This window comes from Tyto alba, unplaced genomic scaffold (genome assembly GCF_018691265.1).
Source record: "Tyto alba isolate M040663 unplaced genomic scaffold, T.alba_DEE_v4.0 Super-Scaffold_38, whole genome shotgun sequence".
In the NCBI taxonomy this organism is placed as follows: domain Eukaryota; kingdom Metazoa; phylum Chordata; class Aves; order Strigiformes; family Tytonidae; genus Tyto; species Tyto alba.
Genome location: NW_024881313.1, coordinates 26,874,099 through 26,901,788, shown reverse-complemented (window position 1 = coordinate 26,901,788; position 27,690 = coordinate 26,874,099). Strand labels below are relative to the sequence as shown.

Sequence of the window (27,690 nt, the reverse complement as noted above, 5' to 3'; positions counted from 1 at the left end):
GGATTCTATCTCTTATTCTTTGGGTTGGACTAGGGGCTTTGATGAAACTATTTCAGTTGTTCAGTGCTTTAGAATGGAAAGAATTAACATTTATCCCTTTTTAGATGACTGATATGATCTGTCCTTTATCTACCCAGGAACAAACATGCTTATTTTCTGTGTAGTTTTCTTTAGTCTCAGGTTGAAGTTACAGAAATAATGCCCAGTATTTGTAGAAGCAGAGCTGTATTCTCTAGGTACTGAGGTTTCTGTCTCAGTGTCACTCCTGTGTGCTAATGAAACTTTGGGAGCTTTTCAGTAATCTTAAATGAGTACATGCTTGCTTAGGTCTTCTGGGCTGTGTAACAGTAGTTACATACAAGACACTAGAGGTGCGTATGTGATGTGTATGGGCATGGTTTCAAACAGTTCATCATCCCGATAAGCATTCCAGACATTCAGTAATTGTTGTACTGGGAAAAATACAGGATGAGATCAGTTGATGACAGTAGTCTGCTAGTGCTTGCAAGAGATTAACTTTTTTTCTGTATGTATGTTATGAATGCATGGTGAAGAAGGATACTGCTTTTCTGAGTTGTGCTCCTATCACCAGTTTCAGACTTACGAGTTTTCAATGACTCTATGGGAGCCCAGAGCTAGAAGGAGATTAAGATCTACCTTCTGTTTTTGTACCCCATTGTGGAGCAACAGATTCTGGAAAATGGAGGAAACTGCCATGTTCTGTATTGTCTGTCTAGGTGGAGAAGTAAGATCAGTCCCTCTCTTCAAAGAGAAAAAAGTCTATTGAACTAATATATCGAATTGCTGGATTGACCCGTCTCTGGTTTACTTGACAAGAAAATTCCAACAGGCAACTTGAAGCGGTTCCAGATTGGTAGATCATACATGAGAGGAACCATGGTAGAGACGACATTGCAGAATAGTTACCTGAGGCTGTTTCCTTCACCTCATAGTCATAAAATGTGTCAGTCGTTCTCCAGAACTAGCTTCTTTCAGCTTCTGCTGGATGAGTTCCTGATGTCTTAAGGAAACTTCTTCTCTAACTGTTCTACTATTACTTTTCACAAGGCAAGACAGTGAAAATAACCCCTAAGACAACTTTGATTTAAAAATGTTATCTAACTTTTGATTTATAAGAGAACGCTTACCTCTTTTTTGAACCTGCTTATGATGCAGTTGGGTCAGCTTTGCCTCCCAGACTTCTGTACCCTGTATTACAGCATGGTGCTAGATAGCTGTGACAAACCAACTGCATTTGTCTGCTCTTGAAAAGGAAGATTTATTTCAGAGCGGGTCAGATTGTTGGATACCTATTTGATAGCTAGATGCCTACTTTCAGTTAAGACTTACCTGATCAATATTTTAATTTTTACAGCTAAGGACCTGTTAGTTGTGCTTTCTTCGCAGCAATATTCCCTCTGTCCTCACTGATTTTGGTAGTTTCATTTTCCCCAGTCTACTACTCACTGGTAGGTGTTTCAAAAGGTCTCAGATGTGTAGGGGTATTTTGTCCTGTATGAGGGATCACATTAACCCCTTTGAGCTCTAAGTCTGACCTTGACTTTTGTGTAAAAACTCTGAATGATTGCAGTTGTGCTTTTAAAAATGGTGTGTTTTGAGAGCAATTACTTCACCCACAAGAGTTTGAGATATTTGAGTCCTTTTGACTGATTATTCTAATGATATATTAGGAATAGGGTGACCTATCCCTAATATGAAGGTGATTTCGATTCCATTTAAGTCAGATATTAGCTTGCCAGTGGCTTTGCTTAAGCTATATGCATCTTGGTTTGGAGATGCTTTCTGTGTGTTGGATATAAGCTTATCTTTGACTCTGACCTCTGACAGATTGTCCAAGAAACATTCCCGTTTGTCAGCTGAGGCTTATTGGCTATCATTTTAGAAATACTGGTGTCTGCACACATTCAGACACTTCAGGTAGAACGGCATGTTACTTACCTATTACTGTGCAGATGTTTTGTTTATATGTACATTAAAACCTGCCCTCCTAACTAGCTTATTTAAGGTAGTTAGATGCATTTGAGAGTCCTTGATAGAGTAGAACCAAGGAATAAATCAATTGTATTAGATGTGTAGGAAAAATGCAGACAGGGAATCATACACTCAAACACTGCCTGTTTAGAAATTCTGTGTGTGACACTGCTAGTGTACAGACCTGCATGATCTTCATCCAAATGTAGTCAGATGTTCTAGAAGAAAAATGCTGAGATAATATATTAATACAGAGACAAATTGTGTGTGTCTGGGAGTTAAATTAATTTAAAAAGGAGAAAGAAGAGGGTATCTATCAATTTAATTTTTAAAATCCTGAATGGGGAATTGCATCATCTTTGGTATTGTCTTGATGGGGTTTTTTTGTATTTTATTTTTTTTTTTACCTAAAGTAAACTTGTGTTGTATCCTGACAGCTAGCTCTTGATATGTGGAGAAAACTAATGATTGAGCCACTGCAGGCCATCCTTATTCGGATGCTCCTCCGAGAAATAAAAAAGTGAGTGTTTTATTATTTTTTGCCTTTAAACAATGTGGGGGTATTGCACTTCTTTATTTTGAGAAGTCTGGGGACTTTGAGCAAATTATTTTCTGTTTTTTCTTTGAAGAAGGCTTCTTACCTGATGATGATGATCTATCAGTTTTTCTCGTTGTAGCTACACATTTGGGGTTTGCATGTGTAGAGGAAGACTCTGAAAAAAGTTAATTCACTGTAACCTGGGGGTAGTGATCTTTTCTGTTTCAGCAACCCTTCTTACCAATGGGACTGGGGAGTAGTTAGAATAATTCTCCAGGTCCCATAGGGTGCCTTTTGCATTTTTCTTTGCCTGATGCTGACTGCCTATGGCTTCTGTGTTGTCAATAAACTTAAGGACCAGAACTTATGCAAAGATTTGCTGAAGCCAGAGAAGCGATGTTGCTTTGCATGAGACCCAAAACAGTTCTTGCCTATCTACCAGGAACACTACACTTCTGGGTTTCTGTTGTTAACATGAGTCACGTAACATTCTTGGTTCTTTACTTGAATGAAGTGGAAATAATTACTGTTTTGCATTTTGAGGGAATTTATTATTTTATTTCTGAGTACCTTTGTTACTTTTAAGCAAAGACCCTGATAGTTACAGGGCTTCAGGCTTTTTAAGTTTTGATTTAAAACCTTTATACTATTTAACTCCTAAAGCATCTTTTTATGTATGAATAAACAGAAATTTTGAAATATACTACAGACCTTGTGTGTAGTTGTAAGTTCCATCAGTTTTAACTCTTTTTACTGCTGGTTAGGGTAGCTCTGGAGTTGACTGGGTTTTTTTAAGTGATTGTTTGCCTGACTAAGATGACCAGCTTAGTGTAGGTAAACTGAAAGAATGAGATAAATTGGCTGATCGCGGTTCTTTGGACATGCACTTGGTCAGAAAAAAACCCTGTATTTTTAAGGCATTAAAATCTGATTTTAATATAATAATTTTATTTTTCCTTCCTTAATTTAATTTTTGACAGTTAAGTAACTGACATTATGTCTGTCTTAGATGGTATTTCTGAAGCTAGGCAGTATTTATTTGCTTTCATTTGTTGAACCAGGTTTCCTTTGTAACCAGTGTTAATACTGCTTTATCCTTGTGTTTACTATCACAACTTATTTCTACAAAATGAAGATTCTCTAATTCACAGTGAAGAAAATTCTGTTTTGTTACATCAAGCACAGTGACACTAAAGACTCTTTTTAGTCCATCTGTATATTTCACCAGTGGGTGGGAGTAGAGATTTATGTTAAAACTTTTTTCAACAGATGTCTGATGCCTCTTAAAAGTAATGGTATGTATTTACCTTGAGGCTGACTGCAGACCTCACAAGCGTATTTAGATCAAGTCTGTCACTCTCTCCATGGGACATTAGATCCTGAGACTGTAACAAGTTGACATTATTTGTTACTAAACCATTTGGAAAGTTTTAAATAAAACTTGAGTCATTGTCTCTAATGGTTGGGTCTGGATTTTTTTATTTCCCCTCCATTATTAAGGATTCTTCTGTGTGATTTAAGGAAGTTAACTCAACTCTGTTTCTCAAAATATACATGTAATAATTTGTATTAAGTTTGTCCTAGACGCTTTGTGATCTGCAAAACATGAAATGAACTATATAAGAGGGAATTTCTTACTGTAGCTGTTCTTCCTGGTATGAAGCATAGGGCTTGCTATGGATATTCTGAGGATGGCCCTTGCATGTAACTATAGACTTGTTCTTTAATATGATTCTAGTGGTCATTACAGTTTATAAGAGACAATTTTAGAGACAGTACTGTAAATGTCTGTTAAATGTATTTTACCGTTATGTTCAGCACTTCAGGGATTAAACAAGGTCTTTGAAGAAATGGGTATCAGTGAGTTGCATCTATCAGAGGTGCAGGAATATGCATGGGAAGATTATTACCTAAAAATTTAATAAAATTACTAATACATGTATATACTTAAAAACTTCTCAATTAGATGCCTACTTAAGTGTATGCATGGTTTAATTTATTAAAACGTTTTATTAAAAAATCTAAATTTAAATAGATGGGACAGTGGAACTTACTATAACCAGAAGATTTTGTGTATTATACAACAATATGTAGAGTTGATAACCAATGATGTAGTCAACTGGTTGCATATAAAAGTTATGTCTATTACTGTACTGGAAAAGGTAGGGGGAGCAGAGCCACACTTTCAGATCTTGTTTTGTCAATGTATTTAACTGGAATTTTGAAAATATGTCTAAATAAAGTCTTGAGCACATTGACTTTTTAGAAGCTATAAACTTCTGCAATACACTGTACATTAAAATTAGCAATAAACTTTTTTGGTACATGAAGATAAAGAAATACATTTAGTAGCATGTGATTCAGCTGAACAAGATGGCTAAACTGATCTAGGAGTTTGTTAATGCCAAAAAAGAGCAGGCTGTGCTTTGCTACCTTTCTTGTGCTGAATTTGGTGCTCATCTAGTCCCTTTGTGAACCAGTTCTACTGGTAATATGACAGAAGACCATCTTGGCTAATATTTCTTCAGATCGCTGTGATGAGTCAGTTCAGCAGAGAATTAGATGAGTGCCAAAGCAATTTGAGATACACAGAGGCCTGTGACTGAGCAAAAGGGAGGAGAATTAGTCCCCTTGAACAGCAGAGAATTGTTAAATCACTTAAGCCTGTCTTGTCTGACTCCTTTTAATATAGAGTTCTGAATATAACACACTTTCTTCCCCCTCCCTCTAGCCCAAGCACTCCTCCTACAAGGCAAGCTGAATATCAACTTACGCATTTTTGTTTCAACACAACAGGAAGCCGCCAAGATCTCAAATTGTGAGAAAATTCATCTATGAAATTCTTAAACAGAAATAATTTCGAAATTATTCAGGTGCTATCTCAAATGACAGTGTGATTAGTACAGACTAACCAGGAGAGGCTTCTCTACTATAGATAACTAACACTTCCTGACTAACTGAACCTATTCCTGTCTAAGCCGATACATTATTTATATAATTTGTTTAAGAGAAAAGCTGTTGGAAGTTGTTAACTCTTTTAAGAGTGTTTGAAACAGGCTCTTGTAGTTCATAGTGAATTCTGTAGTTAATTGGTCTCAATAGGCCATTGGTCTGACACAGCAGAACACTTCTTTTGAATGACGGAATCTTTTTTTAATAAATACAGTATTTATTATTGTACCTTAAACTTTAAATATGTTTGTGGGGCTGTAGTAATACACTGTACAATACATGTTAAACTTCCACTGTTAGCTTTAGTCTTAAGGTAGGAGCAAGATGGAGTTAATATAAAACAGCACAACTTTCTTAAGCTTGTGTTTTCTAGCTTTCTCTATTTCTTTTGAAAAAATAAACTCATCATCTTCCAAATTAGTGGAATTTGTGTTTCTAGTGCTTTATCTTTTTGTCCAGATTCCCTACCAAACATCATTGTTCCCTTCTGTCCTCCCAAGATGTCCTGTGACATCCCTGCTTCAAATCGTGTGGCAGCTGCTCTGTAGCTGTATGCATCCATATTGCTTGCTGACCACTGCCAGGAAGGAAAATACACATTTAATAGACTTCCACCTTGGTGGGGGTCACCAATTTCTCCCATTTTAGTTTGGCGGATGCTCTTGCTACTCTACCTTTCATGAAAATCATCCTTGAAACTTCTGTCAAATTTTGTTGAAACTAACTATTTGCATTAAAAATTATTGGAAGCTGAGTACCATTGATGTAAATAAAAGCCTGAAGATGCTGCCACAGCAGGCAAGGCTGATTCCATGTTGTGTTCCTTTCGGTCTATCGCCTCCATGCCATCTGAGCTCTGATTTGAAAGCTTGTTTCCTCCCTTGCAGCTCTTCCATGGAGCATCTGCCTCCTGTACTTTTACAGCTTTTTTCCTAATCATATGTTGACCTGTGAATACCCTGGGCCTGACCTTTGCTGCCCCCTCTCCTCCCACGTCTGCGCAGGCGAAGGTCTGTGAAGTGGCCTGTGAACCAAGCAGAGGGGAGCTGGGTCTTCATCTGTTCTTACAGTAATGCTTCCTGTCTTTGTGTCACCAGTATCTTTCCAGGTCCAGAACTCCTCATGCTGGAGGCAGACTGGACTGTCTCTTGACAGAACTCTGCTTTGTAATATGCTTAACTTTTAGTTACGTAGCATCCTGCACTCCATGACATCGTGCTTTGTTCACAGGCTCTGTGCATCCTGCAGCTTACCATGCTCCTGGGCCCCTCTGGCATGGAGCTGGATCCAGGTCCTGGTCTGGTGTTACACTTCCTCCCTTCTGGGGGGGCATGGTGCTGCCTCTGCCATCATATAACGAGATCCAGCAGACAGACGTTGGCAAAATGCAGGGTGTGATTACATGTGCCCAAACCCAGATCTATTCTGTTGCTTCAGCTACCAGAACTAGAGGCAACCTTCCTGTCCCCCAGGGGGAAAAAAAAATCAAACCATCCCTGCTGGAGTGGTTACCCATTAGGTCAGCTCGTTTGTAATGGGTGACTAAGCTGCATAAACCATGCAGTGGCTGCTTGTAAACTGTTGGAGAGATAGTTCTTTCCACCCATCATGAGCTTAAGTTTTCAGATCTTAGGACACAGTAGTACTTAAAAGCAATACACATAATTAACAGTGTTGTGAACATGTTAATATGGTCTGGTGTACGTAGCACAATGACTGCTGGTGTGACTGTCCTGGTAAACCTCCCTAGCTCATGGGTATCCTTGAGTTTTTATCAATACCAAACTAAAATTAATGTAATTAGCAAAATTATTACTCCCCCATTCCACACCAGCCTAGTTGGGGATGTGGTAATGTTTGGGTTTGAAGTACATTTGTTGACTTAATTTTTTTTTTTTCCTTTTAATTTTTTTTCTTTTTTAAATCAGTCATGTAAATGACTCTTCTATACCAACACAAGTTTCTAACAGAGAACTCATTTTGTTTTTTCAGTGCAATCTGGGTAAAGTAAGAGTTCTTATTCTATATACATGCATATATGTGTACATATGTATTTAAAAAAGGAAAACCTTTGAAATCGGAACTGCTGATGCTTAAATGTAAATATACTTTTGTAAATCATATTTTAGTCCTGTTAGGAGTTAAGGAATATTTTTTACTTCTTTGTAATGTGTATGTGAAAGGTGGTCTGTTTTAGAACAGTTCATGCTGCTGCTCTGATTGTGGGTCTGTTATTTCCAGTCTTTGCAAAGGAGTGAACACTAATGTTTTTTGCATGCAAAACAGTTGTTTTAATTACTTTTGTTTACAACTGAATTGGACTAAAGATATTTTCTTCACTTGAACTTGCTCACTTGAAGCTAAGAACTTGACTGGAAAATGTAAGGTTTTCCATTTCCAGTGTATAATTAAAAGTTGTGATGATGCAACAAGTATATTATTTGTTCCACGTGATGTGTACATGTTTAATAGTGGATATTCAGAAAATAAAATAGCATGTTTCTTGGTGTGACACTGGCAAAAATTAGTTTTTTGACAGAGGCAGGCATGTGAAGTTAGTCTATTTAATAAAGGCTACAAATACAAGATGGAACTTACTGTAACTTTTGAAGTACCTGTGTATAATATGTAATGTGGAATACTTAGATCCTTAGCAAACATTTGGAAATTTCATGACCTGAAAATGCTTTTGAACAGTTTATGAATTGCTATCTCAACAATTTAAATGTATAGGAGAGAAAGAAGAATGCATTTTTATTTTAAGAATAATCTCCTTCAATTTTGCCAATTTAAGCAGAGGAATTTACTGGAAAATGTTTTCATCAAATTTTATTTCATTTGGCTATCAGATGAGTTATACTAGATCCTTAAATTCTCATCTATGTTTGCTTTGCCTGTTTCAGTGATCGCTGTGGAGAAGACCCAAACCAGAAAGTAATCCATGGGGTTATTAACTCCTTTGTTCATGTTGAACAGTATAAGAAAAAATTCCCCCTAAAGGTAGATAAATATTTCTGATTTATGTTTTTAATTTTGAATGTTAATCTAGTATATGCATTATTTGTCCTTTAAAAAAAAATCTCTCTTTTAGTTTTATCAGGAAATTTTTGAGTGTCCTTTTCTGAATGAAACCGGGGAGTATTATAAACAAGAAGCTTCAAACTTATTGCAAGAGTCAAATTGCTCACAATACATGGAGAAGGTAAGAGATTTTTCTATACACATGCAATAACTATAATCAAGTATTAATTTACTGGAGATACTTGTTTTCCTGTACTGTTCCTATAGTTCTTTATTATATGCTTTCATGCAGTTTAAACCATACTTTTTTGTGGCATGGTTAATCTGAATATAAACTACAAACCTTGCCTATGGATGAACTGTCAGCTTCAAAATGTTTCATAATAAATGATAAATCAGTCGTATGAAAAGTAAAAAAAAAAGAAAAAAAAAAAAGACAAAACCCAAAACATGTTATCAGGTTGATCAGTATTGCTTTGCTTTGTGGTGTACGAAGTCAGGTTGTCGTTAAATTTAAATTACTTGTAATTCTTATAATTTGCTTGAGAAAGAAAAAATTACTACAAGACTAGTAGTCAGTCCTTGGTGCTATGCTGTCCACACTAACAAGATAGAAGAGTTGAGGAGAAGGTTGTGAGATTGCTTTTAACCATAGGGTGCATAAGCTAATGATTGTACACCTCAGGTGAAATTCAGGGACAGGCTAAGACTTCAGTTAAACCAAAAGAAACACAGATTCGTTTTGTCTATCATTAGCAGTCTGCAGCTGCACTACTCTCCCTAGGCTCTCCTCATTCACTGGATATAAGAACTTTTATGTCAGTATTCATATGACTTATTTTATGAGAATGCCTATTTCTTTCATTGAAGTTATAAAGAAAGTTTTTAGTAATAGCTCAAATAATCATCTGTTCAAAAGGTACAGGAGTACATGTACATGCAGATGGGTTTGGAACGGTAGAGATTCTTCTGTAACTAGGTATTGTGGTAAAACTTTCTCAGGAGTAAAAAGTGTGGTAGGAGAAATTGGGGAAGACTGGTCATAAAGTTGAGGGGAAGAAGGAATTTTGGGAAGAGAACTGCTGAATACTATTAGACATCTAGTAGTGAGCCTTGTCAGTGCTCAGAGTAGAAGATTATATTAATTCAGCAACAGCCTGATTCAGAAGAACAAGTTTATTTTTTTTAGCATCCTGGACAAGTTCTTTTTTAACTTTGTTACTTATTTGTGTTTCTCATTCTACATACATATACTGTTGTATATTCATGATTTTATGTTGGTTGTTAGTATTTCATCAGCTCTCAGTTTAACAACTTGTCTGTAGGTTTTAGGTAGATTAAAAGATGAAGAAATGCGGTGTCGGAAATACTTGCATCCCAGCTCATATGGCAAAGTGATTCATGAATGCCAACAGAGAATGGTAGCTGATCACTTGCAGTTTCTACATGCAGAATGTCACAATATTATCAGACAAGAGAAGAGAAGTGGTAAGTCTCAATGGTTACAAAAAGCCTGAAGTGGGTTTTGTTTTATTCATTTAGCATTGCAATTTACTATCTTTATTCAATGAGCTTCTATACGCTGAAGCATTTTCCACTAATACATGTTACTTATCTAGAAAGCTCAATTAAACCCTGAATGACATTTTTATTTTACCATGTAATTCATTTTAATTCTTTCAAAAATATAGTCAAAACTTTATTTTTACTGTTAACAATCCTTCTTTCAGCCAATACTCTTTCCTTGTCTTAGTCGGCTTAAAAACACACTGAAGTCCTGTGTCCTGTAGAATTGATCATACCTTATGCTTGTGTTTTCATTTGTAAACCAATGACTCTGTCTTTACAGATTTCTTCATCATCATTTGACAGGTCAGGATTATAAAATATTTTGGCTTCTTTTTATAGCCACTTTTTATTGTCCTGAATCTTTTGTGACCTCTTGTCCCAAATCCATTTTACAGAAGCAGATGCTCTTATAGTCACGTTCCCTGCCTGACTAAAAAAAATATTCTTCCTGATGATTACATGCTTCTTACCCTTAAAAGAACGCTTATACTTGCATGGAAGGTGGTATTATGTGAAAGAAATTAATTTTCGCAGTCAAATTAAAATTGTTTCTAATAATAGTGCTCAGTTTCCAGAGAGTTTTGCAAATGTGATCAGCTTGGATCCTTTTGGAAAAAACAAAACAAACAAACAAAACAACCAACCCACCTCACCCCAAAAAACCCAAACAAACAAACAAAGGAAAAACAAAAACAAACCAAAACACAACATAAAAGTAGTAGTTGCTTATTTACAGCTTTTCTAACCTGAGAAAAATTTCAAACCACCACTGGAGGAAAACAAAAAGTCAAAAAGATATCTAAACGGATTTTAGTCGGTTGCGGCTAAGGGAGATGTAGAGAGGCCAAGGTTTAAAACAAACTGGCACAATTCTTTTCCATACTAGCCCACCTCTCCTCTTGGAGTCTCTCCTAAATAAGCAGGATTGGAAGAGTAAGGTAGTCACAATGCCAGTACTCAGTAAATACTTACATTAGCCCTACTCTACTTTTTTTCTTTTGTCAGTGATCCAGTGTATGTTAACATTTTTTTCAAAACAGTTGGTCTTGTTTCAGTCTTTGAGAAGTTCTGTGTGGAATTATGATACTATATTAAGTGTTGATTTTTAGTGTTTCTAAGCATATTCTATAAAAATGTATCTCTGTTACAGACATGGCAAATATGTATACTCTACTTCGTGCTGTGTCAAGTGGTTTACCTCATATGATTCAGGAACTACAAAACCATATCCATGATGAGGGCCTTAGAGCAACCAGCAATCTTTCTCAGGAAAATGTGAGTTTCCTCAGGCAGCTGAAATTTACCTATTTGACTAGCATTCCTGATGAAATGTTTACCCTTCTCTTTTTAGTCTATTCTGTTTTTTTTAATTTTGTCTATATGAAATTGGTTTAGAACATTATGGATAAATTGTAACTTCTAATCAGCACGCTTAGCTGTGCAACACATATCTATCCTGAGAGTTGATTGTTGTGATCTAACCAGAAACAACTACAGCTAGATATTTCTCATTGTTGTTTGTTTAATACTGTCATGGCAAGTAGGTCCTTTTGTTCCATGTATGTATTTTTTTTCCTGAATTTCTCTAAGTCAGTAGCATTTGCTATTCTGGTACGTTAGGAACCAGTGGTTCCATTTAGTTTAATTATATGTTTTGTGTAAAGACATGACATTCTGTCCTGATAGCAGTGTGGTGTTTTTCACTAATAGCTGTGTAGTCTCATATTTTCATGTAATTTCTGAAAATACTGTAGCTTAATTATTTTACTAAAATGTGTTAAACTTTTTTCAGTTCATATGTATTGAAATTACTCAATTCCTTTTTTGTTCCTCTGAGAGCATTGCTGTTTAGAAACAAACAAGCTTTTGTTTGGCATTGTATTTGTGTGTGTATACATCTTGCTGTCTAGATCTGTGCTCACTTCAGTATGGTGACTTTAGCCACCCAGTGTTTCTGTCTATAATAATACATAGATACAAACTGTTGTAAATTCACTCTTTTATTGACTGCACGGGTGTGTTTACTCTTCCCTAACTCCTGTGTGCATACTGAAAATGGGCTGAAGTAGTACAGTTTGCTTTCAAATTATTTTTAAAGTTACTGAGCTTATTCTTTCAAACTGATAGTGTCTACACAGGGAAATGAATGCAGAGCCGTGAGGGTGATGAAAATTCACAACCTTAGGTAGATAAAATCAGAATGTGAAATACTTCCTCCACTGTGTGGATTAAGTACTTTGTCACCAAAACATTTTTAATGTGTGACCTGAGAATGCGCTTGGGGAGTGTTGCATTGCTGCCTACCGGTTTGTCTGCATAGGGACTCCTCTAATTCATATTAGTCATTTCTATCCAAAATGTTGTGCTGAAATATGTCACACTATATTTGATCAGTAACTGTCCTACATAGGAAAATTCAAAGGGTTCATCCAGATTTTCTGTCTCTGAAGTTATTTTGTAGGAGAAGCAGCAGTTTACTTATTTCAGTAGCTTTTTGGCTTGACTGCTGTATTTACATGTTAGCATTAATGATTTTTGAAAGGACTAATAGGGATTTTAGGTTATGATTGGAAAGATCAGACAGTGTGAGAGCAGTATAGACTCAAGTCTGTGTTCGATAGCAGGACTGTAAATGTAGCCATAGACTTTTTTATTACCAAAACATGCTCAAGCACAGTTGTATAAGCATAAATGATGCAGAATCAATCCTCTCAAAGACTTAATCACTATGAATTTAACCTTTATCAAAAAGAATAATTAGGAAAAATTCCACAACTAATGTAGATATGTTTGTGCATAGATAATACTACATTCCTCATTAACTTGCTTTCTGTTTTATCTACCTTTTTTAGATGCCAACTCAGTTTGTGGAGTCAGTTTTGGAAGTACATAGTAAATTTGTCCAACTCATCAACACTGTTTTGAATGGTGATCAACACTTTATGAGTGCCCTTGACAAGGTAACTTTTACTTAAGTAAAAAAAGCATTGGAAAACAAAATGCAGGATCTTGTTTCAGGCTCATCAAAATTCTTCAGGGCATCATCATATGTTCAAATACAGAGTTCTTAGGCAGTTTTTCTAGTTTAGAAATGCAATGGAACAAAAGGCAATCCAGTGTTAAGGGAGAAGACATGTACAAAGGACACCACTTTAATACTTAAGTGTTTTCTGAAAGACCTGTCTTTTCATCTTAATGCAAAACACAGAAATGGAGCTGACCCATTTAATGTAAATTTAAGTGCAGATAATAAATAGACAAATTGTGAGGTTTAGGAAGTTTGGTAACTCTTACATGCATTAGACCTTGGATTTACTTGCTGCCATAATGTTTAAACTCTGAATACTAATAGTATTACTTACTCAGAAACTTTGTTGAAATTTTTCGAGTTGACTACAAAGAATATATGGAAACATACATTACTTCAATCACTGTCACAATAGTTAACTTCTTCCAGGAGAGAACTGCACTTGAAGTTAAATAAGCCTGTTCAGGGAAAGAGGCTTGCTGCTTTTTTCTTTGAAATGCATAGCCATGAATGTATTTAAGATAACAGTTCCAATTGTTATAAATTATTATCATTATCATTATTATTCCTTATTGTTCTTGTCGTTATTATTAAATTCTGCAAAACATGCCTGGGCTTTCAAGGGATTTAGTGGTTCCTCCTCAAAAGAGAAGTACATTTGATCTAATCCATTTGTTAATTTCCCACTCTTTCTGATATCTCCTTGTATCTTTTTCCTAGAGAGTGCACTTACTACTTTTCTATCTATAAATTCCTGTCATAGAATGCATGCATACATTTCATTACTCTTTTGTGGTGTTTACAGTAATTGCAGTTTGTTGTTAGGGTCATAGTCTAAGTTTTGATAGTTTTCATCCAAGTTTAATCTGGAAAGACGTAGGAATAAAGATACAAGAAATAATATCAATATCAGTTACCCACCTGTATTTGTGATATTGAGAAAATAATTATTTAGTATTTTAAAACAAATACTTATTTCAGTACCCTAATACATTTCTGTCTCAGTTGCAATTAATGTCATGTACCAGAAGGTGGAGTAATGTGAGATTGACTGCCTATGTGCCAGCAAGTGTAGCTATGTACTTTTTTCCTTAAATATATCAGTTCTTCACTTCAGGCATCTTTATTACAATAAATATTTAAAATCTTATTCTGCTGTCAATTTTTCATGGCAGATATTAAAACTGCTATTGCAAAAGAGTACTTTAAGCTTCAAAGAGTTTTGTAGTCATGCATTCCTTTCTCAGAGGAATTCTAGGGACATGTTATCAAATATTGGAATGTTGCAGCATTGTACAAGAGAGTTGCTTGTCAGTTCTTCTTTATAATAATAATGTTTTCCTTCCACAGAAAAACTATAATTCCTAGAAACTATGGTCATGAAAAAATTTTGGTTCAGTATTAGTTTAAAATGTTAATTTAAATGTGATATGTAGATTAGAAACTAATCATGACAATTTGATATCTTTGTTTACAATTTCCAATTCTAAGCTGCCATTATCTCCTTCCTTTTCCATCATATTCAGGTTTTCTTCAGCTACCATATGTTTTTTGTACTGCACTGCTTCAGATTTCCACTTTCAACAATATTTTTTCTCCTCTTTAGTCTACCAAAAATTCCAACAGCAAAAAGATCTTTCCTTTCTTACTGTTGTGAGCACACCATGTATGTTTTTCAGCTCAGGACCCATGCTTTTGATGTAAGCTGCCATTCATATGCTGCTGCTCAAATCTTCTTTATCTTCAATTATTTGTCATTTTCCTACCATCCATACTTCTCGACCACACATACTGCTGTATACCAAAATCTTCATACTTTTAAGTTTCTAATCAGAACTTTATTTGTCCTCCTGCTTTCTGCAATTAACTTCTGCTCCTCTACCCTTTCCACTTTTGCTTAAATCTCAACTCTAAAATGTTCAACACAAATTCTCACAGAGCAGTAATTCAAACCTTTTTATTCATTATTCCTTTTTTCATCCCTTTTTGTGTAGATCAGTTTTATAGGTTCCCAGATGGTCTTTGCCGTGAAGATTTTTTTGATCTCTTCAAATTTCATAAAAGAAAAAGTCTTAAGTCATTTACCTTTTTCTCTTTGATCTATGTTCCTACGTAGGCTTTGACATCAGTAGTTAACTATAGGGAGCCCAAGTCGATCTGCAAAGCACCTGAGTTGGTAAGTGATATATATTATTGTAGAAAGTAATAATACTTTTTTATAACTGTCAAGTGAATTGGCATAGGGTTCATCACTTGGATATCCATTTTTCATGAGTCAGCCTCAGGCGTGTATTTCAGTAGTAATAAATAAATTAACCTGCACACACATTTTGTGGGTGTGCAAAATCGGTGCAGTTGTAATTTTGGATATAGAATTTGTATTTTCTGTGGATGTACTGTTTACCTATGAATACAGCCCTTGTAATAGAACATAAGAGTGTAGACTGTGACTTAATTTATGCTTTAACTTTTGTGTAGAGGTTTGGAATACCTTGGCATATATTTGTTCTCAAGCTTGACAAGTAGGTTTGGGCTTGTTTTTTCTTTTTTTAACTTGAGCTGGCCAAGTACTGTGACAACCTGTTGAAGAAATCAGCAAAAGGAATGACAGAGAATGAAGTAGAAGACAAACTTACAAGTTTCATTACTGTTTTCAAATACATTGATGACAAAGATGTATTCCAAAAGGTAACTTTTGATACTCAATAAATGTTAAAATGTTATATTTAAAGTATGCTTGAAGAATCCGCTTACGGTTTTAAAAATCTTCATCTGATATTTTTTTTTTTGCAGTTCTATGCCAGAATGTTGGCAAAAAGATTAATTCATGGTTTGTCTATGTCTATGGATTCTGAAGAAGCCATGATCAATAAACTAAAGGTAATGTAATATTCTTCTAATGCAGAATAAACACAGGAGTATGTAATGTTGAGAGGAAGCAGCAGAGGGTGTCAGAGATAATTTAGCAATGGTAGATCCTGTTTCCAGTAGGTGAAGGGAAAAACTAATTTCTTGGTAGTCTATGGAAGGTGTATGACCAAGCATCACCTAGGTATTTGAAATTTTGATGAGGTTTTGGGTAGTTTTATTAAGTGTGTTCAAATAATTCATATTTACATTATAAAAGTACAAAGGACTTTCATAAGACAGCTTTATCTTTCAATTTTATAAAATAACATTGTTCATATAAAACAATGTATTGAAACTGAAACTAAGATAAATATGAGAACTTTATAATGTTTGTTTTCTATTGTAACTAGTGTTCTCTGTAAATATTATAACAGCACTTCTGCTGACTAGATTTTCATATTCTAGTAGTGAGTGTGCATAATTTATATGATAAGTACTGTTCTCACTGTGAAACCTGTTAAAATATTTCTTCACAGCAAGCCTGTGGTTATGAATTTACCAGCAAGCTCCATCGAATGTATACAGACATGAGTGTTAGTGCTGATCTCAACAATAAATTCAACAACTTTATCAAAAACCAGGACACGATTATAGATTTGGGAATTAGTTTTCAGATATATGTTCTACAGGTACTAATGTATGTTTATTACTATTGAGTTACTTGTACTTAATTTTTATGTTTCGATAACAAGTAAACAATTTTTGTAACTGAATATTTCCCATATGGAAACTGGCACCTTGTGATCGTTGTGGAATAATTTATTTTTCTAGTATTTCTTTTTAAAATTAACCCACTAGCACACTAAACAACAGTGATGTAAAATGCCTTGTGTTCTTGTCTTGAATTAATACTTCAGTGGGGCATGCATAATGAGCAGTAAAAACTGAGCAGTAAAACTTCTGGTGTAAATTGAATGCCTTATGGCATAATATACACTATAGATCTGTTTAATAGATGATAATAATAATATGTTTAATAATAATAATTTTTTCTTAATGCATATGTTGTATGAGAATGTTAATGCTTTTATTTTTCCCCATACCTTTAGGCTGGGGCATGGCCTCTAACTCAGGCTCCTTCTTCTACATTTGCAATTCCTCAGGAACTGGAAAAAAGTGTACAGATGGTAGGTTAGTAGGAGGCTTCTTGTAAACATGTGGAAAATGTAAAATAACTCCAAATAAAAGGTCATCACTCTAACAGAGAAAAACCTGAGCTGCTTCATTTTGTTTGTAAATCAGGGGTATCCTGTTTCCAGTCCATATGAAATTTGGAAGGTTCACCCAAATGACATACTGAATTTCTGTATGTATTGCATAGCTTTATTTTTCACATCTCTCTCTCCTACACTTCATGATGGATGAGGGAGATAGTAATATATATACAATCAAATAAACTGGGTTGATTCTTAGCTTTAAAACCAATTCCTAATATTTAGACAAAAGAAGATTTTGCTTCTAATAATGAATATGAACAGATTTAATAGCAGATTAAAATGCAGATACAGATTTCTTATTCTTTATTTCATAGGAACCATTCAAAATCAAGCTTCATGCAAACTTTTTGCGAATTATCAAAGAAGTAGAGGTTTTACTTTGGCCAAATATTCTCTTCTGTTTCTGCTTTGTAGAGGTGGAATGCTTTACTACTTTTGATCATATTGTTGTGTTCTAAATATTACCTCTACAATGTTTGTGTTAAAATACAGAATATATGTGTTGATCTTTGCTAAAGTGTATTTATGGTGAGGTACCTTTTAGGCAATAAAAATTTCATATTATTGGACATAACAGATTTTTAAGCAGTTTTTATACCTTAAAATGCTATCTGTTATAAATTACAATGGTAAATGTCTGTTTCTGTGGTAAAGAAGCTTTTTTATGTATTACTATGAAGTATTAGAATGATTTATCCTGCTTCTATTTCTTCTGTATTAAGTGGAACTTGGTTTCAGCAATGTAATAGTTTCCAACCCATCCTATGGGGTCCACAAAAGGTGATTGATGACATTTTGCTGTGTTTTGTGGTCTTAAAATAGTATTGTCAGTTGTGCCTCAGTTGGAAAATTTGTTAGAGTTGCATATCAGAAGCAGCTCAGAGTCTAGGTTGCCTGCCTAACTTCACTGTTTTTCCAGCTTAAGGGAGAAAACTTAATCATGTGTTACCTAGCTAGACTTAATGCTCTAAATTATATTCCTAATAACCTGAGGAAATAGAACATTACCTTGAGGAGTCTTTGAAAAATTGACAGTGTCTGTCTCTGCTATAAAGTTTGATCATTTGACCCATGAAGAGAGAGTTTTTTCAGAATTCTGGCCAGGAATTAGAAAGAAAAAAAAACATTTTGCAGTTGCACTCCAGAGTATGGGAGTGCCTCTGTAACTAGGCAACTGTTCATCAGCTTTTCAGGCTCAAAGACTGATGGACTTACTATAGATGTATATTTATTTTAATGGTATACAGATACTGGTTTTCATACTATGTAAGCTTGTGGGTGGAGAAACACCTGAATCTTAAAAAAGTCAAAGTCCCCCTTTTTGCTTATTCCTTTGATGTTAATCAGACTTGCCAGACCAAATCAGAGTACGCCAAATTGATGTGTACACAGTGTTGGCTACGTGGGATTTAGGGAGGTTTGATCCAATTTTAACAAAAGGTTCTTTGAATCTGCATAAATTTTTCACATTATCAGAAAGTAGTTAGACTTTAAATTAGGATTAGTTTGCAAGCCACACTTTCTTGATTCCTTCAGATAGGAAGTATGAGAGCAAAATTTCTGATTTTTTTCTTCTTTTTTTTTTTTTTTTTTTGAAAAAGTTTAAATATTAAGACTAAGGCTTAGCAGGCACTTGCCAATATATGCAGTCTGATTTCTTCCTCTTGGCTAATTAGGAGTACTACATAGGATTAAGGTGAGATATATATTTTAAATTTTCTGTTGATTTTTCAGCAGAATTGTAGTTATTTTCAGAGGACATCGAAGAGAATGCCATAGCTACTAAAATGCTACTAAAAATCCCCATTTTTATATTCATCCTTACAAGCAAAATGACCAGACTCTTGTATTACATATGTTAAAATAACATTTATATTTTTACAAGCTTTGACATAAATTTCCACTTTAGTCTTTGGAGAAATTCTTCTTTTCCTTCCTGACAGATTAACTTTTCTGCACCAGTTTAGCCCACAGAATAAGTAAGCTGGAAGCCATGTCCTGAATGGTTTTTTAAACATTCTGGAAAGTCTTTAATTGTTCTTCAAAATCCAGTGCTTCCTTTTGTTTCCTAGGGCTTTTTCTTATTCGGTCTCCATTGCTTGCAAATTTCCAGGAATGGCAGGATTGATGGATTAGATATAATATGAGAATAAGATGATTTGCTGCTTCTCTGTAAATTTGGTTTTTCTTATCACAGTCCACAGGTCATTTAGGCCCTTCCTTCTCTTATTTTCTGTTGGTGAAAATAACAGTTAAATGTACATAAATCTAGTTTTGAAAGAATCTTCAAAGGAATTGCATTTCTAGAGTCTTCTGGAAAGTGGTCTCATTTACTGTAGCCAGGCTTGTGCACTTTAGTGCCTGATTTCAAACTGCACAGCTAATTTTCACTTGCACAAAACCAAGAACTTTGTTTCTTAAAGAAGAGAGGAGTTTTTAAGTTGTTTTTACGGCCTTTACTTGTTTAGAGGTATTTTTTTTCGTATTCCTGTTCTGCTATGTATTTGTGTGTCATTGTATAAGTTAAGTATCAGGGAAAATACTTTTCCAGAATGATTGATGTAGCACTTCTTATAATGACAAGAAATGTATGTAAAAAATTTAAAAAAGGAAGGAATAAATTAGCATTACTACTAATGCTAGTTTTGAATATAAGATTTTTAATAAAATACTGATTTTGAGGGGATGCTTCAATTTTTTTTTGGTGTCAGCACAACTTTGAAAAGCTACTTCCTAAATCATAAGTGTGTGCTTCTTTGTAAAAATAGGTTTTGGAAGGTTTCAATAGAAATTTAAGGATCTGTACTCACTTGATTCTGAGATGTTTGCAAACTGTGTAGTTCTGTCTAGCCTGAAACCCAAATTGGAAGGTGGCAAAAACTGTGCCCACTTTCAAGCTAGTTGTTTTGGAATTGCCTCTAAAAATATGTTCAGGAATGTAAGATGAGATTCATCGTGAAAGTCAATGTGTAGCTGACTGTGAGAAATACCTGTTAAATAAAAGTTTATGTTTTTGAAGGATGTTGTTTAAATCACTAACATTGAATTTCTGAATTGATTTTAAATAGGATATCAAAGCAACAGACTATAGAATGATTTCACCAAGGTGAAAAAATAAAAATACTTGGTTTTATATGGAATTGAAAGTAACAGAATAATAAAGCTTAACAAGATTGATTACTAAAAACTGATAGAAATTCTTTTAAATTCAATAGAGTTGATACTTTTTTGGAACACTCTAACTATAGTATTTTATGCTTTAAGAGTATGAAAGTGTCAACAGTCTTTTTGATTTAGTCATCAAGTGATATGTTAATATTAATATGTTCAAGTAGCTCAGTAAATGACTGATGTTCAGTCATCACCCATCTTGTAAAGGAAAGTGCAGTCACGAATTGATCTGCAAAGTTTGCATCCAATATGATTGAATGTAAAACCAGTATTTCTTCACTGGGGTGGTAGTGTGATAATAAACAATTGTAAGTAGTTATATGTGTGACTAATTGAAGTTCATTTTGTTTTGCAGTTCGAATTATTTTACAGTCAGCATTTTAGTGGAAGGAAGCTTACTTGGTTGCATTATCTTTGTACAGGTAAAAATAAGCGCTTTGTTAAACTTACGCTCTATACAACTGACAATTATTTGTAGAAGTCCTTTTCAAATGGCAACAGACTTTGGAGTTGGAATATTGCGTATATATGCATATAAAGTCAACTGACTTATTTTGCATTTTAAATTAATTTAATATTTGCTGTATTTAAAAAATTTGTTTTATAAACTTGCGTATGTTATCTATGATTTATTAAATCACAGATAAAGCTAGAGTTGTACATCCTTAATTACAAGATGGCCCTGCAGAACTGCTGAGTTAGTAACCAGTGCCCTGGAATTGCTTCTGTAGTATCAGATGTCTCTTAGCTGAATATTAAATAAATTTAAGAATGCATATTATACTATTTTACTCAGATATGTCATTGTATTTAATATACAGAAATATATGTTTAAAAACATTTTAGAAGAGATATATACAAGAGTATAGCTTAGTTTAGTAAGTATCAGTTGTATTTTATTTCAAGTGCTTTCAGTATCAGGCTTTAATGACTGAGCACGAACAACATATTACATGGAGGTGAAAAACAGATTAGCATACAGCAATATAATGTAATGAAAATTTAGTTTTAATAATAGAAGGTTGCTGTTAACTCACACTTCCACACAGAATATCTAAATCTGCCTTCAGTCAGATTTCTTTAGGGCTTGCTTTTTTTGCCTTTTTTTTTTTTTTTTGAAGTTTATGGAGAATTTAAAGAGTGTAAGAATATTGTGAAAAATTTTTAATGGAGAAGTCTTTTTTTTTTTTTTTAATCTTTCCTTGGAAACAATTTCCTGTAATAACTATTCTGTGATTCTGTGTAAGCTATCACTAATTGAAGTTTATGCACTGCAATGCATTGAAGCTATTTGGAATTTCATTTTTTTAATTACTATAAATTATATTGCATTATTCAAATTCAACACTGTAGGTTTCCTTTTTTACTGAAAACACTCTTGTCCTAGTATTCATAGTTAATCAGAGGGGGTTTTGTTGCACACCATAGTCTATATGTGTAAATTCACAACATCAGTTTTCATCTTCCCATTCCAAGTGTTAAATGCAAACTTAGGTGTCAATTGAATGTCTGGGAATGTACGAGGAGCTCTAGTAGGTAGGCTTCAAATGACTTTTCAGCACATTCTATCAGTTTATAAAATACTACTTGTCTCATTACAGGTGAAGTAAAAATGAATTATTTGTGCAAACCTTATGTAGCCATGGTCACAACATACCAAATGGCAGTGTTGCTTGCCTTCAACAACAGTGAAACTGTCAGTTACAAGGAGCTTCAGGATAGTACACAAATGAATGAGAAGGAACTGACGAAAACCATCAAATCCTTACTTGATGTCAAAATGATCAACCATGATTCAGACAAGGTATGCAGTAATGATAGTAAAAAGCTTTCCATTTTCAGTCCTGTGATTCTAACATTTGTTGAGGGCCTTTTTTAATATAAAAAAATACACTGTTGTTTGGTGGTGGTTTTTTTTCTAAACTGTATTATTGACCCTTGTGAACAATTATAAATCTGTATTTATGAGGAGAGAGAAAAGAAGAGGTGGACTATCTGTGTTACATAGGCTCTCTATGCCTGTAACAGCATGGTATGCTGGAAAGGTGATAAAACCAGGACTGTTTATTGTTTCTGTTAGATTTCATCCATATGGCTTTAGACTTACTGCCATTGGAGGGGAATAGCCTTTAAATATACAACTTTCAAAGTTGTGCTGAATCATAGGAAGGAGCCCGAGTAGTAAACCGAAGAGTCTTACAGAAATCCTGAAAGAAGTAATTGTGGAATTAAGAGACTGAAAGCAACAGCAATCATGTTCTTTCTTGCTGGCAAATTACAGGAGGAGGAAAGAGAGCAAGGAGGGCTTGTGTGAGAGGATTTTTGCTTCAATTTGCCAAACTCTATCATTCCATGAGTTTCATGGAAATCCAGTAATATCTGAACTTCATTTGTGGTTAAGGCAATGCTTGATACTGGTTCTGTTTCTGACTCTGCATCATACTTCTGTACAACCTATGTGAAACCAGTTACCCTTTTTCCCATACAGCAAAGGGCACAGATGTCTATTATGTAAGAAACACTACAGAGGTGCCTGTGTGTACCATAAAAACTTCAGCATGTGGTTCCAGCTAGCCCAGAAAGCCTGTTATTCAGACAGTATCAGACAGAAGAAACTGAGATAAGTTGTTCACTTCACTTACAAGAAGAAATCTAAAGCTGCTCTGATAGCAGCTTTTTTTTTTTTTTAACCAGGAAAATATTAGAAACTGGAAAGTGAGATCACAAGGAAGATCTGATTCTTGGCTGAAGCATAGGACATGCTTCCAATATCTAGAAAAGAGCTCAGATTGGAACAGTGGCTGGGAAGATGTCTGTGAAACCATGGGTGAAATATAACCCTGGGAGCTATTACAGAAAACAGTGAGATTTTTCATAATCTTAGAAAGTTGCCCATTATTTAAAGGATTTACCTTTGTTTATGTCTGATGTATAAGGTTTGCACAGTTTATTAAAGCATATGTCACTGAAGAGTGAATGATAAAGCTTTCCGAACCTTTTACCTTTTAATGTTTACCACTGCATTTTCTAGTTCTTTAGCTTCCAGGCTATTGTATTCAAACATCTCTGCTAATTCTGTTTTCTTTTCACTCCATCCAGCAATGTGAAAGCAGATCTGTAGACAGTCTATCAGCTTACTTATTGAATAAGCCAGTGAACTTTAGTGGCTTAAGCAGTGAAATTAAATACAGTAACTTCTCTTTACCTGTATCTGAGTCACACAAAAAAGTACAGTGTATTTAATGTTGTAGTTTGCTTTTGTTTGTTTGTTCTTTTTTGAAAGAGAGGAAGAAAAAAAATAATAAACTTTGGGCAAAATCTTTATTGGTTCATTAGAATCATGTTTTTTGAGTTCATGCGCAACACGCAATTTATTTTGGTTAATACTCAACTATGTAAGTAGAATAATGCGAAAATTTAATGTAACAGCTTATATTTTTTAAAGCTGTTCATCTTTTCCCTTTGATGTTAATTTTTTCTATACTATACCTGGATATTATAAAATGTTATAATAAAGACTATTTGTTGCAGAATATAAAATTAGAATTAATATTGCTTTGAGTATATATTTAGATAAATATTGACTGTGTTTACTAAAGTATTTATGGTGGAGGCAACCATGGTTTGCCAAGATTCCAAAGTCTAAGAAGCCCACTACCCAGTAACATCATTCTGCTGGAAGTCAGTAATACTTGTACAGACTCTTACCTAGAAACTGCAAAGATTGGTCAGGCCATCCTGTTAGTTGAATGTAAAGCTGTTTGGACTGCAGGGAATAGTTATCATTTATTGGAAGAATTGGACTTATGTGTAGAAAAGAATTGAGATTCTGACAGGAAAAAATGAGAAATGTACAGATAGACGTGTAACTGTGGAAGTTGCAGTTTGACAACTGTTTCTACTATAATATAACAAAACGTGTAGAGTATTTTCCTTAAGTTCTGTAAGGCAATACTAGTAATAGTTGTGAATGCAACGGCTCGCTCTCTTGAGGTTCTGCCATAAATAAGTTCAAATCCTACTTTCTTTGCAGGGAGAAAATGAGTTTAAATGGAGAGTGTTTGCAACTAAGACAAGCTGTCAAAGTATTAAAACAGAAATTGCTTTAATTGTATTGTCTTATTAACAAAATTCATGCATGTCAGAGTTCTTTGTAGTCTTTTCTAAAATATACTTGATTTCTAGCTTGGTTAAACTGTAGCTTAGAAGATTGACCTGGTTCAAGTAGCATTTTAGAATTTCCAACTGTAAATCTGAAAATGTTTCTATGTATGCAAGCCCTTAACTGTGATTCTTCAAAGTAAATTCTTATCATTTTTGGGTTCCGTTTCTGATGTTTTTAAAAAGAGTCTTTATTGCAGGAAGATATAGAGGCAGAGTCTACGTTTTCATTAAATATGAACTTCAGCAGTAAACGAACAAAATTTAAAATTACTACATCAATGCAGAAAGACACGCCACAGGCAAGTATTCTTTGGTGTTTCGAACCTGAATAGTTTAGGTAGTTTATTTTTCTAAAATTGAATTTATTGCATTAGTTTGATGTAAGCAGTTGTAAGAGTCCCTATTGAAGATTCACACCACCGTAAAAAATTGTTTAAAGTTTAAGCACTGCAGATTTTTTGTACTTAAAATATAGGCAGGAGAAGATGAAATAGAGAATAAGAAAGTAGAAGAAGAAAAAAAAAAAAAAAAAGAGCTATTTCTGTTGTACAAAATGGGATTGACGTGTTTATAAAAGCAACTTATTTTGGGAACAGCAGAACCAGTCAACTCTTCCTACAGTTTTGGTCCTTTGGCAACTAAAATTAACTCCACTGTTGATAACCCATGTTTCCTCTGTATCTCCTAAGACATAGGATTTTGTACAAGAGACATATGTGCTGCCAAACTTAATACATTCTATTAAATTCTGCCAGCCTTTCTCCCTAGCAAAAATGCTGGTTTGGATGTCTCTTTCCTACCTTCCTGCTGAATTCCATGAAACCTGGTATTCTTGATTTATGGAAATACTTTGCCTGTAATTGAACTTCACCTAGATTTTTGTATTAATTGACCACTTTTAATAAAGTAAAAAGTAGAGATTCAAGGTACTTGTATGAAGTGTTTATTGATCTTAATATATTTTAAGCCGTACTGTTCTTCCTATATCTCAGGAGATGGAGCAGACCAGAAGTGCTGTAGATGAAGACAGAAAAATGTATCTTCAAGCTGCTATAGTCCGTATCATGAAAGCACGCAAAGTGTTGCGACATAATGCTCTTATTCAGGAGGTAAGATAAAATCCTCTTCTTAAGCATGATTTGATGAAAATCTTCAACATAGTTGGGTGAAGCACCTGAACACAAAACTCTCCCATGTCAAAACTAATTCCTCAATTAAGTTAGTGAGAATTTCATTAGAGTCTACTTTGAACTGTAGTACTGGAACACTAGCTGTGATCCCTCGATCTTGGAAATATGTTTTAGCACTAAAGCATTTAGTGCCTCTGTGCTTGCTCTTTCCTGTTGGCTGGTTCTATGCCGACAGATATTGTATCCGATAAGAATCATTGCTGGACCTACAGGTTCAGTTGAAAACCTGAGTGTGGATATTTTAGGTATGGAATTTCCACAGAAGCACCTAGCCAATTTTGAGCTCTAATGGTGATTTTATTCTAATTCATGGCTGAAATTTTAAAAGTTGTCTGAGTATGTAGACATGCATTTCTTAATCTCCCTTTCCCATTACGCGATACGGTTGTCTAGATTTTTTAGATTCTACATTAATGATCTGTGAACCATCACAGACTGTCTGGGAAGAAAGTGCTGTTTCTTGTTTTTCTCCCACGTTCCCATTTGCTCTAGTTGCCTGCCTAATTCTATTTCTTATTCCAACCTAACCTTTGCTTCTAGCAACCAGTTCCCAGTTTTAGTTTTCTCAGCCTTTCAAGGTGTTCATTCTTCAGTGAAATTCATTCTTGTGTCTCCCAAGCCTTGCTAGATAGCCTTAGAGTGGACTGGTGAGAGAATAAATAAAGATTCCTGCTTTATTTGAACATTTTGAGCATGGAGGTGGAGAAGCATTCAGTTATTACGAGATTAGCTGTGTGCTTTCTGTCTTGTGGTGATGGAGGAAACAGTTTACCACACCCACCACTTAATTTTTATTTCCTAAAAAAAATAAGTAGCTACAGAGTGCTTGTAAGCCCAGAACTTGCAATGTGAGACATCTTAAATGTATTAGATATTGAAATAGTGCTTGTACACAAGTAGCTTCTGAAAGCAAGCTTCACTTAAGAAATATGATTTTGAATATCTAAAAATTGAGACAGCATAGGTCCTGATTATTCCCCAAATCTTTGGTTATTTGATTTCCTGTTGGTTCATGTTACATCATCCATGTAATTATAATGAAATACTGTAAGAATTCACAGTTAAAAGTAGAAAATGGTAGGCAAACCCCGTTTCATCTTTGAAAATACTTTTTTCTCCCTACTCTGAAATTCCTAAAAAAAATTTTCAAAGTGTACTTTTCTTGAGACTAGCTTATAACAGTGGAATAGATTACAAATTTTTAAGTTTTGGAAACAAAAAAATCCTTTCTGATGTCTTCTTCCTTTATTTAACTCAGGAGGCACTATATGATATGCCTCTGCTGCATTTTGCTTTTGCAGTACTCTTGCAGAATAATATGGTCTATTAACATCATGAGCTTTTTCATGCTTTGCAAGAAAGGTATTCAGTGTTGATTGTGACTCAGTTAAAAACTAAGTAGAGAGTAAAGTTTGTGCTTCAGTTACTAGCAGCCACATCCACCGTGTATTGTTTTTTCACCTTAGCTTTTAGCTAAATTTATAACTTTTGAAAATCATATCTTTTATCTTTAGTTCTTAATTTTGACTACTATTTGGATCCTAGATGGATTAGAGCATTTAAAATTTAAGGCTATGCTTCTAAATAATTGATACCTATGCTGCAGTATAGTGTGGGGACCTGATGTAGCCTTAAATGAGCAACTCTGAAACCTCGAGCAATAAGGTGAAGCAGTACACAGATCCACTAGGGTTATTTTTTCCTTCTTTTTTGCGCTCTGAATTAATTTGTGTCAATCTCCATGCTGCCTCAGCTGAACTGTTACTGGGACCTGAGCCTGATTCTTTAAAATGTTAGGTGTCTTCTCTACAGTCTATGATGTAGATGTATTCTTAGGCACTTCAGAAATCATTGACCAGTTTTAGAGCAAATTGTGGGGAGACGCGTTTTGATAGTTAATGCTTGAACATGAAGATGATAATTTCATGTTAAGTGGGA

At 34.5% G+C, this 27,690-nt stretch overlaps 1 protein-coding gene across 3 annotated transcripts in view; it reads left to right on the top strand.

Moving 5' to 3' along the window:
• Positions 1–27,690, top strand: part of CUL2 (cullin 2) — a 52,254-nt gene that overhangs the window by 21,261 nt on the left and 3,303 nt on the right. For 2 of the 3 annotated variants that reach the window (XM_032982692.2, XM_032982691.2), the window contains exons 6-21: positions 2,430–2,512; positions 5,262–5,348; positions 8,386–8,482; positions 8,574–8,684; positions 9,829–9,991; positions 11,223–11,347; positions 12,925–13,032; positions 15,217–15,276; positions 15,660–15,788; positions 15,894–15,980; positions 16,487–16,639; positions 17,060–17,137; positions 20,754–20,820; positions 22,000–22,202; positions 24,760–24,861; positions 25,555–25,671. In XM_032982692.2, the coding sequence (XP_032838583.1) occupies positions 2,430–2,512; positions 5,262–5,348; positions 8,386–8,482; positions 8,574–8,684; positions 9,829–9,991; positions 11,223–11,347; positions 12,925–13,032; positions 15,217–15,276; positions 15,660–15,788; positions 15,894–15,980; positions 16,487–16,639; positions 17,060–17,137; positions 20,754–20,820; positions 22,000–22,202; positions 24,760–24,861; positions 25,555–25,671 (1,770 nt within the window). The remainder of the gene's footprint in view (positions 1–2,429; positions 2,513–5,261; positions 5,349–8,385; positions 8,483–8,573; positions 8,685–9,828; positions 9,992–11,222; positions 11,348–12,924; positions 13,033–15,216; positions 15,277–15,659; positions 15,789–15,893; positions 15,981–16,486; positions 16,640–17,059; positions 17,138–20,753; positions 20,821–21,999; positions 22,203–24,759; positions 24,862–25,554; positions 25,672–27,690) is intronic. The other variant, XM_032982693.2, reaches the window with a different exon arrangement.